Source organism: Zootoca vivipara, chromosome 1 (genome assembly GCF_965207765.1).
Source record: "Zootoca vivipara chromosome 1, rZooViv2.hap1.1, whole genome shotgun sequence".
Lineage (NCBI taxonomy): Eukaryota > Metazoa > Chordata > Lepidosauria > Squamata > Lacertidae > Zootoca > Zootoca vivipara.
The window spans coordinates 39809415-39826024 of NC_142582.1; the positions used below are offsets into that span (position 1 = coordinate 39809415).

The 16610-nt window shown below is 39.6% G+C and overlaps 1 protein-coding gene across 7 annotated transcripts in view; it reads left to right on the plus strand.

The window, feature by feature from the left end:
• Positions 1 to 14736, plus strand: part of NCKAP5 (NCK associated protein 5) — a 492200-nt gene extending 477464 nt beyond the window's left edge. For all 7 annotated transcript variants that reach the window (XM_035130237.3, XM_035130308.3, XM_088652144.1 and 4 more), the window contains one exon: positions 13304 to 14736. In XM_035130237.3, the coding sequence (XP_034986128.3) occupies positions 13304 to 13573 (270 nt within the window). In that variant the 3' untranslated portion in view covers positions 13574 to 14736. The remainder of the gene's footprint in view (positions 1 to 13303) is intronic.
• Positions 14737 to 16610: the final 1874 nt, after the last annotated feature.

Here is a 16610-nt window from a genome sequence, read left to right on the forward strand (position 1 = left end):
TAAAAACAACCCAATAAAACAATTTGCTTACCAGTTAGTTACCTTAGGTGATCTCCCCCCACCCCACCCCCAAAACATTATCAGTCTTCCGACCCTATTATAGCAATTTTGTATTTAAATATGTGAGGTTGTTCATTCAATACGTTCTTCCTTTTGTGTTATTCAAAGACACAAAGCATGGACAATTTTGGTTCTCCCTTTCACAGCTAGCTATTTGCTCATCAATAACCATTTTGTTCAGGCCAACAGGTGGGATCCATTCACACAGCTCATGCTAATGAATTGTTCTTTCCTCCCATACAATTTACTTGCTTACAAAAAAAAATCCTCTTGATATATCCCCTTCCCAAATCCTTTCTGTAACTAAAATCTCAAATAAGGAAAGTTGTTCTCCTCTCATACTTTGGTTAAACATAATGCCTATGTAGATTACTTTCTGCTAAGTGTATATTGTTTTCTTATAAAAATGATGAACAGATCGATAATTTCACAAGCACTTCATATCAATGCAATTTTTCCATGAGGCAGAAAAGAGAGGCCTCTCATTATTTATCCTGAGAATGTGATGGGGTTCCTTTGAGAAGGTCATTGTCTGCTTCAGCAAAATAATCATAGGATTTCTGTTCAAGCAGGAAAGAGAAAAATGATTCATTATTTCAAAAAATTATTTTACTGCCAGTCTAGAAAATAGATGAAAGCTTCTCACAATATATGAGGGAGAGAAAGGCTTTACTTATTATTTAAGGTTACGCTTTAAAGGGGGGAAAGGTTCAAACGTTACATTTTTAGCTTAGCTGTAATATAACAGAGGTCATGCAGTTACAGCATTCACCTTTGTAGTTTCCAGGAGGTGATTTTACAACTATTTTCAGTGTGGAGCTTTACTTATCCACATACACTTTCTTTCATTTGGCTAAATGAGATCTGGGGACTCCACTCTGCTGAAAAACTATTACAGTATTGAGAGTTGGCATCAAATTTTTGCCTAAAGTGAAATTTGGGGGCCAGTATGGAAGTTTTCACTGGAACAAAACTTCTGAAGAATTAGGAGGAAAGTATAAACTGGCAAAGGATTCCACCCAAACCTGTCTGTAAACAAGTGTTACTCAATTTCACCTTCCTCTCTTCCCTTGCTTGCTCTCAGAATCTGTTCTTGGTGGGTAGGGGGACTCTTGATTGTGTCCAGACTTGCACTCAAGATACCTTTAACTTTTCTTTCATTCCTCACTATTCTTCCAAGTCCTGGTATTTATTGGCACTTGGTTCTGGTTCATGCACACTTCTTCCACCTGGAATGGAATGTTTAGATTTAAAATAATGTTGAATTTGTACATTTACATACATGCATATTTTAAAGAGTGTAAGCCAAAGTTTATTCCTTTTGGTGGGTTGTAACCAAAGTTCCATGTGCTTGCTTCCTCTGGTACCATGGGACTTTTCTTTCCTCTCTTTCTTCCATGAGTTCTCAAAATGTGCTCCAGACAGTCTCCCAAATGTCCAGAGAGGGGGCTGGAGCTGGGGACAGGAGAGGAAGGGGAAGTTCTGTTGCATGCAGGTTTACTGGGTTACTGCTTTTGGTTTGATTTTATATGTTTATATGTTTTGGGCTTGTTGTGAACCGCCCTGAGACCTCCGGGTATAGGGTGGTGTATAAGTGGAATAAATGATGAAGGTGGTGGTGCAGGTGCAGTGCAACAGCAGAGCTGCAGTCTTGGATACCACCCAGTATAATTACTGTTCAACAGCTAATTGCTGAAGCACTATAAATACTTTTATTACTGAAAGTGTTGCCCATGTTAGTTTGTTGCAGCATAACAACATTTTGTAGCTCCTTAAAGACTAAAAAGCTGTGGCACCAAAGATTCAGGGCCCAGAGATCACTTATCAGATACACCAAAGTAGGCAGGTATATATTATGAATATAGAGAGAAGAGGAAAGTTTTTGTTACCAAGTGAAAAGAGAGGAGGAAATGAATGACACCTAGGCAGAGACAGGTAAATACAGAATTACTAGATCAAATCTGCAATGTGAATAGGATCCATTCCCAAATAGAAACTTCGGATGATGAACAGGTATAGCCAACAGTGCCCTTCTGCATTTGTTAGCTACCATCTGTTACCTAGTGGGAGGTAAAAGCAGCTGAGGAGGATGTTTTGCAACAGAAGAATAGCCAGAGCAGAAATACTTAATAAGCTCCTCTCCCCTGCATTCATTTTCCACTTCTAACTGATGCTTCAGCAGCTGGGTTTTTTTAAATAATAAAAAGAAGTGCACATAACCCATAGCCACACACTTTACTTCCGTGGTAAGCCAGGAATATCTAGGATCAGCTCAAACCAAATCCCACCATGTCAAATTTGCTAATGAAGTTCAGTGAGAGAGTTTCACAGTTGAATCTCCCTTTGAAACTTATTTGTTGGAGCCGCAGTGACCTTAAAGCCTGTTTCTGGATGTTCTAGAGGTCAAAATGGTCCCTCAGTGCTTTGAGTTTTCTCCTTTAAAAAAAAAATCTAAGTTGTATCCATTTGCCATCTTGTGCAGACTGACCTGTTTGGACTATGTAAATGGCAGAAGGGCACTGCTGGCCATGTTTATTCATTAGCAGCTGCTGCTGGTTGGGACTGGTCCACATCCATATCAGTGATGGGATTATATTCATTTTTGGGCATTCTGTATTCGTTTGTGCTCTAACACTATGACACACATACACACATGCTATCCCTTGCATTGTTTGACCATTTGAACCCATTTTAGGGAGAGACACATTTCCAGTTTTATGTAAGCTCTGTTCCAACTTTTAAATGAGTTTGCACAGGTTGGGAATGGAAAGGAGGGGGCATAATAGGCAGGAAAAAGAAATTTTAGGAATGCCCCCCCCCCTTGTAAAGTAATAGCTTTCATATGAAAGAAGAAATAAAAATCTGGAAGCAGTGCACTGAAGATCAGCTAACGCTGTGTTTCCAGGTTAAAATGCAGCAAGGTTGTATTTTTTCTCAATTTGGATAGTAGCTGGTTTTGGGGGGAAACACATCAAAATGCAGCATTTCATTAGAAATGACAGGCTAGATATGTTGTTGTTGTTTAGTAGTTCAGTCGTGTCCGACTCTTCGTGACCCCATGGACCAGAGGAAGCCAGGCACTCCTGTCTTCCACTGCCTCTCACAGTTTGATCAGACTCATGTTGGTAGCTTCAAGAACACTGTCCAACCATCTCGTCCTCTGTCATCCCCTTCTCCTAGTGTCCTCAATCTTTCCCAACATCGGGGTCTTTTCCAGGGAGCCTTCTCTTCTCATGAGTTGGTCAAAGTATTGGAGCCTCAGCTTCACAATCTGTCCTTCCAGTGAGTACTCGGGGCTGATTTCCTTCAGAATGGATAGGTTTTATCTTCTTGCAGTCCACGGGACTCTCAAGAGTCTCCTCCCGCACCATAATTCAAAAGCATCAATTCTTCGGCGATCAGCCTTCTTTATGATCCAGCTCTCACTTCCATATATCACTACTGGGAAAACCATAGCTTTAACTATACAGACCTTTGTTGGCAAGGTGATGTCTCTGCTTTTTAAGATGCTGTCTAGGTTTGTCATTGCTTTTCTCCCAAGAAGCTGGAGTCTTTTAATTTCGTGACTGCTGTCACCATCTGCAGTGATCATGGAACCCAAGAAATTAAAATCTCTCACTGCCTCCATTTCTTCCCCTTCTATTTGCCAGGAGGTGATATGCATCATGGCTAATGTTGTATGTACACCACTTCCCAAACCAGCAGTGAGAGTACAGGAGTGTGTACACAGGAGTGTGTACACAGCCTCAGGCTGCAACCCTGTCCCCACTTATCTGGATGAGTCCAGTTTAATTCTTTCTGAATAGACATGCCTAGGAATGTGCTATAATGATGGCAATCACAGGAAGCGGTATGGGTATCTCATTCTTTTCATGTGATTTTTGGCAGCAGATTGCACACACAAAATGCTGTTCCTTTGGATGTATATTTGGTTTTCAGCAGGTAGGTAGCCGTGTTGGTCTGAGTCGAAACAAAATTAAAAAATTCCTTCAGTAGCACCTTAAAGACCAACTAAGTTTTTATTTTGGTATGAGCTTTCGTGTGCATGCACACTTGGAACTATGGAAGGCACCACATTGAGCCGCATGAAATGGAAGTCCATCAACCAGAAGTGTGCATGCACACGAAAGCTCATACCAAAATAAAAACTTAATTGGTCTTTAAGGTGCTACTGAAGGAATTTTTTAATTTGGTTTTCAGCAGATAGAAAACTGCTGATTCCAGCTTGAAAACTAAATGAACCTTTTTATAAAACAAATTCCTTGGGCACAAACTTTCAAGTTTATGCATAAAGGACTGACTTATTTATCACCAGTTACATTAGTGGAGTAAGAACTCTGATTTGTATTATTGTTTGATTCAGCTCCACTGTTTCCAAGGAACTTGTTAACAATAGAAATTTTGAATTAAAGGGGGGGGGGGAGCCACAGAATGTGAATAGCATGCACTATGATGTTTTTATGTAATTTACTCAATGATCCATTAGTTACTTTATATCATAAATATAAAATACCTTCAGTGATTTCTAAGACATCTAGCACTGATTAAATGTGAAATTTAACATGATAAATAGTATAGATTATTGGATCAATATGACCTTGGATAAGCAAAGGCAGAGTAACTAACAGATTTAAACATGCAAAAAGCTTGAAAACTATTCCACTTCATAGCAACATTTTTATTTTACTTTTTAATCAGCATACTTGCTACTTCTGATCAGGGATTAGGTGTGAAATGAAAGACCTTGAGTTATGCAATTAAGTATTGATTTTGTTGATCTATATTTAAGTCTCATAGCAGTTTGGCGGCTTACAATATAAAAACACAAAAATACATACCATACCTATCTTCCTTCCCTGCACCCTTTTTACTGCTCCCATTCAGTTGCTGGGCATGCCTTTGTAAACAATTTTCTCTCCACTCGCCTGTCACAATCTTTCAGACTTATCAGATGGCTTCTAAATTAATCCATGGCAGCAGGATCAAATGGCAATGGATATGGATAAGGACATCTATGCTGGATGGCTCAGTTATGAACTTCCATAAGTGAACCTGAGTTGTTATTGGAAGCATTGAACAACCTTAAATTTAAATGTTCCTGAGCCTGAGTTGCATTAAAGAATTTTAGATATTGGCTGGCTTCTCTTTGTGGCCAAGTCTAAGCTTTAGATTGGGTGTGACACCTGTTGTAGTTCTTCACATTTTCATCTTTATATTTTTGGAGCATGATCCTTCAGTCTGCACATGCTGCTTTGCCCATTTCCCCAACCAGATAGCTCTTAGGCACATGGACATGGCTTGTAGCAAAACAACTCTTATTTACGATTGGAGATCTGCTCACCTCCCATTCTTCAATGTATACATCTCTGTCACCTCCATAAACTTGAGAGGCTGAGCTCACTCAGGTATCGGGAATAGATTTTGCCATTTGTGTGTCTGTTTGATAGTATACAGTATAATATACCCAATTCCTAGCAGTTGAGGGTGTATAACAAGTCAACATAAATACATCCCCTTGAAGTAGAAGAATTGCCCTAGTGGATTGGCAGCTAAAGGGCAGTGTGTGTTGCATTTTATTATTTATTTGTACTTACAACATGTAGCATGTTAAGCCTTTTTGTTTGTTTCTGGAATCCAGTATACCCAAAACATTATGTAATCATTACTTTGGTGATTAAGTTTTAATTAAATCTTTAATGATGCAGCATGTTTTAATTAAATCTTTAATGAAGCAGTATATGTGTGTGTGTGTGTGTACACATGTATATATGTACAAACATAATTATGAATCATCAGGAAATCCCATCGAAAATCAGCTAAGAAGTAGTGGTAGTACTTTGTTCTCTTGTGATTTTTTTTTGCTTGTTCTCCCCTTTCCTTTGTGATGATGATGTGAATACTTGGCAGGTAAACCAAGTATCTGGAGGAGTTAGTCAGGGTTCATCAGGCAAGCTTCTGATAGTAATGATTTTCAGTCACTTGTGTAGGCCAGATTTTATCTGAACCAGTGACCTAGAGGTTAAAGGCTTCATATATTATTACCAAATCCCTGAGCCATCCAATTCCCCAGGATACAATATATATCTGATATCCTGCAGAATGGCCCTTATCAGCAAGAAAAGGTACTGATTCACACTAAAAGTGCATTAGTAAAATAATGATTTAAACATGAGCAGAGGTTTTGAGCTTCCTAGTGGCTGAAATCAGTAGTGGATTTAAGAAGCACTGTAGTGGTGGGTAAATCTGCACCATCTATCTCTCCGTTGTGTAACTGGATGCTTATAATGTCAGTTCCTTTGTTTTCTTTATTTTACATGTTATGCCAAAGCTGTTTTTTAAAATCTTTGGAAGCATTTCTGCATTTTGTATTTAGGGCAGTCTCAAACCTGTATATGACTTTGGTATTAGTGGAAAGATTTACATGTTCCTAAAATAAAAGGTAATCATATTAATATTATTAATAATAATAATTAAAAAAAATAATCATGGTAGTAATAGCCAAATTTATATCAGCCACACTACATCTTGGTCATTTCGCTAACTGATAACAAAAAAACCCCAAACCTGATAAAAAGTTGGAATAGAAAGTAATCAAAATAAGGACTGAATTGAGCAGATGTGATGGTTTCTTGTCATCCATTTGGCAATCCTTACTTTATTCCATTAACATGAGAGAAGAACAGTTCATTTTCATAAGTTTTGTTCAGACACATTTATTTCAGAAGGAAGCTAATATATAATTGAGTTTATTTTTAGGCTTACAGTTAATTGCACACAGTTTTGTAATGATTTGCCCATGTGCATTAAGTATTATATTACATAACTTCTTATCCCAGGGACAGCAGGATGCAGGTGTTAATCTGTTCTGCAAATAAAGTTTTGAAGATTAAACTAAGGGCCATGCTGAGGGTGGGGGGAGAGGTGAGTGTCTTCATATTCATTTGTCTAGCAAATTCATCATGAGCAGTTTTTCACAGACTGACTTTAAATGATAATTGAAATTTTTCTCTTAAGTAAAAATAAATAAAATCCAGAAATTTAAAAAGGCTTATTTTTAATAGCTTACATGAGTATTTGTTCAAAGAGTAATGACTACCAAACAAAAGAAAAACCAGATTCCCTTCCACCGTTGATGATCAGTTAAAGAATCTTTCACACATGGTGGTTTCATAATTGTTGGAAGCTGCCCAGAGTGGCTAAGTGGGTGGCTGGGGCAACCCAGTCAGATGGGTGGTATATAAATAATTTATTGTTGTTGTTATTGTGCCATGGATGGCTAACTTCCCAGGTGTTGTTGGGCTGTATCTTCCATTGTTCCTGACCACTGATCATCCTCACTGGAACTGATGGCATGTGAAGTCCAGCAACATCTGGAGGTAGTGAATAGATTTTTGCTTACACACATGGACTTCCCCTCTCTGCTACTCCATGTGTATACACTGCGCCCTTCCCAAATCTGCTCCAGAGGATAAACAGATTTAGAGGGCACCTGGGAGAATTCCATTGCACGAGCAGAAATCCTTCTCTAACCTTCCAGATGTTTCTGAAACTTCTATCAGACCCAGCAAGCATGGGCAGTGGATGATGGGAGTTGTAGTCGAGCAACATGTGGAAGACCAACATTTTCCCACACCGTCTGCAATATAACATTCACATGCTGCTGTGTTGGATTTGGACAGCATTCACCTGACAGTTTATTCCATTTTCCTGATGTTTCCATGTGGTGGCTAATGCAACAAACCCCACGTGTGAATGCAGCCTGAGTTTGCCACCACATGTTCATTCAAACTGCAACCACAGTTCTTTGACTATTGTACCTTAATGAGACACATGTTTATCCTCTTTACACTTTAAGTGTACAACTATCAATGCAGTATGCCAGGGGCCCCTCAGATCACTAACCTTGGTGCTAAAGCACAGGAATTAAATTTATTTATTGTATTGTCAAGTACAACTACAAAAAGAACTCATTTCACCACCAAAGCTATTGCCAGTGTTTATGATAACAGCCAGACAGCTATTACCTTTAAAAACTAGACCCAGTTTTGATGACAATATGACCTAATCCAAAACTCATTACAGTTAGCAGGAAGACTCCTGTTGACTTTGGTAGACTTTGGATTAAATTTTAAATCCCTTGCCTAGTTTCACAACTGAATACTGTTTATTGCTGGACATTTTGGTTTAATTTGGCTCCTTGATTTAACATCATAGAATTTGACCTTAATGTTTTCCCCCTTCTTAATCCAGTATATTTTATTAATTGATGTCATCATATTAAATTACTAACTAAACTGTAATACTACCACTGAAAGTGATAAATAGAAGGAACCTTTTGTATGATCAGCATAAGTTTATCTTTGTCTAGATCAGTCTGTCAGTTCTACCCACAAGGTTAGAGGTGAAACCCTTAGCTCCTTTTACAGCTATCTCCTTAAATTTTGATAGAAGGAATCTGGCATCCCACTCAAGCAGTTCCTACTGTTTTGTAAAATCTTCCATGTATCTCTATATATGTAAAGTATTAAATATAGCACTGCCTTGTGGCAAGTTCTTTGAGATGAAGACCCCTGCTTCTATGGGGTTGGGCATATACAACAAAGTGCTATATTGCATCTTAAACACAGAAGCTGTTTCTCACTGTTAAAGTTTTCAGGGCTGGTTTAAAACTGTAAGAATCATGTACATATGGGTAGGAGTGTCATAAATATGGGATCTCTGCTGAAAAGACAGTCTCTAGTTCCCGCTAACCTAATATTTCTTGGGGGTGGGGCTATGAGAAGAATATCAGAAACTTATCTTAGGGCCTGGTTTGTACAAGTGCAGGTAGTCAGTCCTTCAGATAATTTGATCCCAACCTATCTAAGGCTTTAAAAGTAGCCAGCGGCACTTTAATTTTTGTCCTGAAGCAAACTGGTAACTGGTGCACCTGATATAAAATATATGTCAATTGCTCTGATCACCAACAATTTGGCTATTCGCGTCATATAGAGTGCATTACAATAGTATGTTCTGAAGGCTTGCACAACTGTGACAAGGTCTGCTTTCTCTAGATAGGATTGCAGTTTGCAAATCAGTCTAAACGGCTAAAAAGCATTTCTAGCCATTGAAGACACCTGGACATCAGTTGACAGTGCCAAGTCCAGGAGAACCTCCCAAAATGATAGTTTTGTCTTTTGGGAAAGTGCAACCTTATCCAGAACCAGCTGGATACCTCCATCCAGATATTTTATCACACAGATAATTCATTTTATCTGAATTTAGTTTCAGCTTGCTTGAGGTCACCCATCGCAAAACTTCCCTCCAGAAAGCCATTCAGGGTTTCAACAGTTACTCTGTGATGAACAGAAGGAAAAGAATGGTATTATATTAACACCCACATAGTGGTGACACCCGAGATGTTTGCAGGTGTCAAATAGTTTAGGGAATCCGGAGATCGATGGCTGCAGTATGGCTCATGAGGCCCTCAGCACCACCTTTTGGATGTGTCACTTCAGAAAGGACTGCAGCCACTGTAATACCTTGCCTCCAAGCCCTAATCCACCCAGATGGTCCAGAAGGATACCATGGACAATCGTTGTAAAAGCTGTTGAGAGGTCCAGGAGAACTGAAGTGTTACATGCTAATTTGGGGAGCCTGGATTCCATTCAAAACTCAGCAGTGGTGTAATTAGGTGGCCTTGAGAAACCTTTTCCCCATATCCTGCAGCATGGGACTCATAGGGACATACCACACAAGGATCTTCGTGAGAAAAAAGACTGCAACGCATATTTCTATACCACTAAACAGCCTTATATGAATTATTAATAGTTATAATATTTTTCTTGAGATTTTCTTTTTCTTGGCTGTGTTAAATGTATTCAAAACAGAGCTGCGTAGCCGAAAATGAATGAAAAATTATGGAGTGCCCCCCCCGCCACCGTTGCATTTTGCAACCAAGACCATATGATAATGCTTAAGTTCCAAAACACAAACCTAGATGCATAATAAAGGCTCTTGTAGCAGTGCCAGGAACAATGTTAGTTCCATTTTAGAAAAAAAGGATTTTGGAGCAGCTCCAGTGATTTCACAACACAAAATTGCCAATACCCTGTTAGTATATTGTGCATGCTAACGAGGCGTGGAAGGCAGGACACAATAGGGCCACAGATAGTTTGGCTGCTTTGCAGGCCATTTTGGGGCTACTGAATTTAGGTGTTTCGTGTTTGACAGTGAAAGTGGTTTTGTAGGATGAAGTGACAATAACCCAGTGGCCTATATGACTGAGATGCAAAGATCAAACTAGTCTCTCAATTTGGCTGCAAAGGGATGTGTATTTTCCAGCTCTCCAGCTACATCCCTGCACTGACCAACCCCAAAATTAGCATTCCTAACAGGCCATGTCTGTAGCTGGGTTCATATGGCATGGGGAGGAGGGATGCAGTCAGAGGGGAGATGGGCAGCCCCACACCCTGCAAATGTGCAGAACTGCTTTCAACATGTGCATGGGGCCCTTAGGATTCAGACCAATAGAATACTAACAGAACTCGAATACCTAATCCTACATTGGACATGATCCAAAGCATTACATATTCAGAAGTGCTCCATTTTCTTCCACAAAAAATACATGTTTCTCATGAATACATGAGCATACTCCCTTACACACAGTTTATTCAGCTCATGCATGAGCATATGTCTTTGCTGGGGCATGGCTGCCACTTGGAGACTCAGTGACTTTAGTGGAGTATTTTTTCATGAATTACTGGGTGGTTTGAATCAATAAATGTACGGCTTATGTTTCAGCTGGCTTATCTCACTTTTGTAATGGAATAAGATAGTGCAGATGTTATAGTCTGATTGTGGAAATGGTAGTGTAATTCAGTAGCGAACACAGGCCCATCATCCTGGCTACTTATGCTTTTTGAAAATGACTTGCACAATTTGTACTTGGTCTTAAAGCATTTTTTTAAAATCAAATTAACCAGGCCTAGCTGATTATGGGTTGGGCTTCAACTGTAAAAATTAGCATTGTGGCTTAATTTTTTTTTTTTTTTGCAAAAATGGGCACACATAACATGGATCTAAACAGAACCCTAGGTTTTTCAGAGTCAGGCATCCTGATCTTATGTTGCTCTTGCGTTGCAATATCTTTTTTTCCCTTTGGTAGTCTGTATTGTATTCTTGATATTTCTGGATGACCACTAAATCAGCCACTTCACTTGACAACTAGACATAAAGTAAAAATATTTGTTCTTGGACTGCCAATAGTTTATTGATCCATTTATTTCTGCCTGGAACTAATACTGAAAATAAAGAATAAGTGTGACTTTAGCACACCTCATTTAACAATGGATACTCCCCAAAAACCTTTGATATTGTTAAAGCCCCTAATGCATTCAGTATTTTCATGTATTTCTTTAATGATATTATTGAGAAGAAATTGTTTTTTTTTGTTTTTTAAAAAACACTAGCTGTGAGTGAAAAACAGGTCATTTTTTATATTGAACCTCTCCCTAAAATAGCTGATTAAAAGTGTTCTTCAAGCTGAGATAAAATTGGTATTGTACAATACAGTTGTTGTTTTTTAAAAAAAATTAATAATATGCTGATACATTGTCCAGTGCTTCATTTTATGTAGTTTTGTCAGATTACAACACTTCTCCAAGTAGACATAGCCAATATCTGATTGATTCTGGCCTGAGGGGATTGGACCAGCTCAGTGTAATTTCCTCTCCTGATGCTTTCATTTCTGTTGGAAAGGTTTTTTAGTTCATGAAAATCAATACACATGCAAAATGAGAGGTTCTTTCCTAGTAAATTTAATTAATGTTTGCATTATACAGATTTATTTTAGTAAATATATATCCAATACACATTGGGAATGCTTTCCCTCAGATTCCAGGTTCCTTACTAAAGTTTCAAATACTCAGCCTGTTAAAACAGGTGGTATATTAATCTATAGATTAATTGGATAGCAGAAGTTGCTTCTTTTCCTCTGACACTGGTTGGGTATAGGCCACACCATTCCATACACATTTAAATATTTTGTACACCAGCATTTCTCTCTCAGAGTAAATGCATAGTTTTTATATCTGATTTCAATACTGACAACAAAATCTGACAACAAAAGCATGTTCCAGTGGGATCAGGTACATGTATATAACACTGCAGACATTGCTGCAGTCTTGTAGTCCCTGGGAAGGCATTCCAGTGGCCATTGGGTGTTTTGGACAGTATCCTCCAAGGATGGAGAGGGAGACCCAGTGCTGTAGGGCCCATTCCTGCTGCTACAGAAATGTTCCTGGTTCTTGCCTCACTGATGTTGATAGAGGCAGAAAGTGGGTATACCTGGGGCAGTTTAGGGGCTTTTTGAGTTCACCAACATGTCCCCAAGCCATGGTGACAACTACACCTGCCTTGAAGCTGATAGAGTGTTGGATGGAGGAGGCAGGGAGGGAGGGCCTAGGAAATGAAAGCTTTGCTTTCACTATTCTTTCTGGTGTTACCCTGACAAGTTAGGTGCACTTTGGATTTATTGAAATAAGTGAGACATGAGCATTTGTCTGTATACAAAAGTTCCACTGATTTTAATAGAACTTAACCATGCCCTTTCACCTAATATTTCCACCGTTAATGGGTGTCAGAATAGGACTGCACTCTGTTGTTGTTGTTTAGTCGTTTAGTCGTGTCCGACTCTTCGTGACCCCATGGACCATAGCACGCCAGGCACTCCTGTCTTGCACCGCCTCCCGCAGTTTGGTCAGACTCATGTTGGTAGCATCGAGAACACTGTCCAACCATCTCGTCCTCTGTCGTCCCCTTCTCCTGGACTGCACTCACCAGAGTCCAAATGAAATACTGTAATAGCGCCAGCTATTTTGACGAACAGCCAGTTGTCCTTAAAATAATGATTCCTGAAAAAGAATGGGAAATGTAAATTACTCTGAAGATGCTGGAGATATTTTACACATACAGATTCCAAAATCAGCTGCTTAAAATGTAAATGGCACTTAACTGTTTCGCAAATTGAGTCCTATTTGTCTCAGCAGAATCATTAAAGCTATGATTTATCCCAAAATGAACTTTATTCTTGCATTTAATTATTATGGAGGATTAAGCCCCAAAGCATTTAACTATCTATTTCTTTTCTGCTATGAACTTTGGACAGGCAGTAATTGACTATTTACAATTTTGATAACTATTTTTGTTTTTGGAGAAGAGTATGTTTCTAATTCTGACTCCCTCTCCTCTTAAATTGTTACAGAAATTGAAGCAACCTGAAGAAGCAATGGAAGATTCTGAAAAGGGGTTATCTAAAATTTCCCTGGAGTCTCTCAATAAATTTAACAGCAGCAGAAGCATTTTATTGGAAAAGGAGAGCAAGGTTGAAGGGCAAGAAGAAGAAAATGGGAAGAATGAAGAAGTTTCTCTAAATAGTTCTGAAAGGCATGATATAGACCACTTGGAGTCCTTGAGTGATTCTTTATATGATAGCTTCTCATCCTGTGCAAGCCAAGGCTCAAATGATGTATAAAGAGGACACTCGACGGGTGGCCACTGAGTGGAGCACTTAATGAACAGAAGAACTAAATAAATAAGGGCTGTTGAAAATATTCAAAGTAAGTTGCTAAGACTCATGATAGGATATATCCAGATATATTCATATAGAGCAATAACGAAGAAAAATCTGCATTATAACAAAAAGACTGAAAGTTTGACAGTACAACACAGTTGTTACTAAAAAGAAATAGTCTTAATTTTGCACTTTTATGAATTATTGTACAGAAGTTGTAAAAAATGTTCTGGGGAAGAGAAAGAAAATTATATTTGTAGAAAAACATGACAGCAATAAATACTAATTGGTGCCATGCTCCTGAAATAGCAGGCTACTAACTTTAAACACTGATGTTAATATTAACAAAGTTAGTAAAGAAAATTGTAAAATAAAGATTTATGAACGTTCTAGTCTTAAAACTGTATGTAGAAACACTGCTTTATTGCAAAATTGAGCTTGCCAAATGGTCTATAATGAATCACCTTGAACCACATTGTACAACATACATTTTTTAAAATGCATATATTTATGCAATTTTGAAAAGATTCTCTATGAACTTGCATATTTCTCTTAATGCCATTTGGTGAAAACATCCAAGAGATACCCTCCTTCCCTATAATCTGTAGCCTTATACTACCATGAATACATGTTATGTTGATTTAACTTTGATATGATTTCATATTAATTCTGTTAATTCGGGAATCATGGACTATAATGCAATTGATTTAGATTTGTATTCAACAATTTAAAAAATTTTAATCAAGAAAAAGATTGGTGCCAGCAAACAAATTATGCGGGGTGGGGGTTTCCTACAAAGACTCTTTATATGTAAGGGAGAAGTCTATTTCAAAGGTGGGGCGTATTTTTTTTAGATGTGGAATATTTATAACAACTTTTGTACAGCAGCCTGTAAGCTAGCTATATTTACAATACTTCCTAACCTGTTTACTATGTTTGTAACATAAGCTTGTTGATTTCCACCCACTATGTTGTACTATCAGTGTTACTTGGTTAATACTTTCGTGCAATGTTACATTTCATGTTGTTTTAAATAATGTTGGGGTAGAGTTTGGTTGTTTTTGATTTTTATGAAATTTCCTTTGAAGTTTATTTCTGAATAAAAGTCATATCATATATGTTTATCCAAACAATGATATTACATACACATCAACAGATGTTTTAACAGTGGTAAGGGTTGATTTGAAGTAGGTATTTAAAATCTACCTGGAAATTGATGGTTAAAACTACCTTTATATGTTAATATAAGGAAGCAATATTTATAGACAAGAGGACCAACTGCAACAAAAGACAGCTGTATACTAATGATTTTCCAGCCATTTCACTTCTCAAACCAAGCTTGCCTGGTATGCTCCTCTGCTAATGTATGTGCAGATAGGATGCAAAATCAGTCAAATGAATTTTCCACATGGCAACTTAGAAGTAATTTAAGCTTAATCCAAACCTCTCTAGCGATTTCTCTCTCTGAGAAAAGATTGGGTGAATGATGAAAAGCAAAGAAAGGTCTCCGAGAGATGAGGCTGGAAAAAGCCATCAGAGGCGGGTGCAAGTGGTAATGGAACAGCTTTAGACACATACCGTAATCTTATGGGAGATAAAGTGCTCCAGCCCCCCCCCCTCCCCACTCCACGCATGGAGATAAATGGGACTGTGGTCTGAGCCCTAATAAAAAGAAGGCTGCCCGTTTATAAGGCACGTGCGCTATTTTTATTTTTTACGTCCTTTGTGTCACTGGAATGAAATATGGCGAAGCCTAAGCTTCGGTTACCAGTCAGTCCCACTGTGCTCTATGAAGCTCGTTTCTTGTTGGACGTGTATATGATTGCCCTGAAGAGTCCCCAATTGCCAGGAAACGTCACTGGCGACGCCCAGAACCTCACTTCAATATTTTTTTCGGGGGGGGGGGAGGTAAAGTCTAGAAGGCGAGAAGCGATCCTCGACTGCCGCCCCCTCTGCAGCACTAAGGTAAGGCATGGCGCCCCCTCCCGTTGTATTGGATACAACTCCCGACTGCCCCAGTCAGCGTTGTAGTCCAAAACATCCGGAGGGCACCGGGTTGGTGAAGGCTGTTTTTATTCCCGGCGCTGCCATAATGTTATCAAGCTTAAACTTCTGTGAAGGGTAAGCTGTCTGCCGGTCCCCCTTTCCCATTTGCTGCCTGCTTGGCTCATTTTTATCAGGTTGGAAGAGGCTGCACGGGCTGCAGACGGCGCTTTCCATCAAGTCAAGCAAGCAAGCGCGCTCAAACGCTCTCGGCTGTGGCAATAGGAGCAAGTGAGTTTTCGCGCCTTTGGAGCACAGCCAGCGCGCGAGAGCGGCAGGCAGGCAGGTAGTAGGCGGCGCGCTCTGAAGGGCCGCTTGGCACGTTGTTTTCCCACAGAACGAAGCGCTTTCCCGGTGCACAACAACACTTGGCTGAAAACGCCGTGCGTTCTCCATTCCGTAAGACCTCCTACGCGCGGGAGGCAGCGCTGTCTTCCTCGCGCCTCGTCCTTCGTTTTTCCCGCCAAAAAGATGTACCGCGGGGGGGGGGGCTCGAACGCGGTGGTGCGTGCCTGACCACCTAATCCTACACGCTTGCGCAAAGCCTTCCCTTGTTTAAACTCGCCTGTTTGGTGGTTTGGTTAGAGCGCATTGGCGCCTCCTCACTACGGCTCAGCGTCACTTCCTCCCCGCTGCCTCGGAGTAGCGTGAGTTGTTTGGTGGACACTGTCCGTGTACAGTCGCCGTACATTTTTTTTAAGTGCCTGAGAAAAGAGGCTGCGTACGCGGCATGCTTCTATGAATGCGCACGGGAGGCGCGCAAAACGTTCATCCACGCACCCTGTTGATTCACCCACTGTCACTAGACAAGAATTCAGAACAGGGATGGGGACCCCGATCTGTTTGGACTCCTAGTCCCATGAGCCCCAGTCCGCATGGTCAATGGCCAGGAATGGTGGCAGTTGTGCTTCGCCCGTATCTGGAGGATCAGAAGTTCCCCATCTCTGCTTCAGGA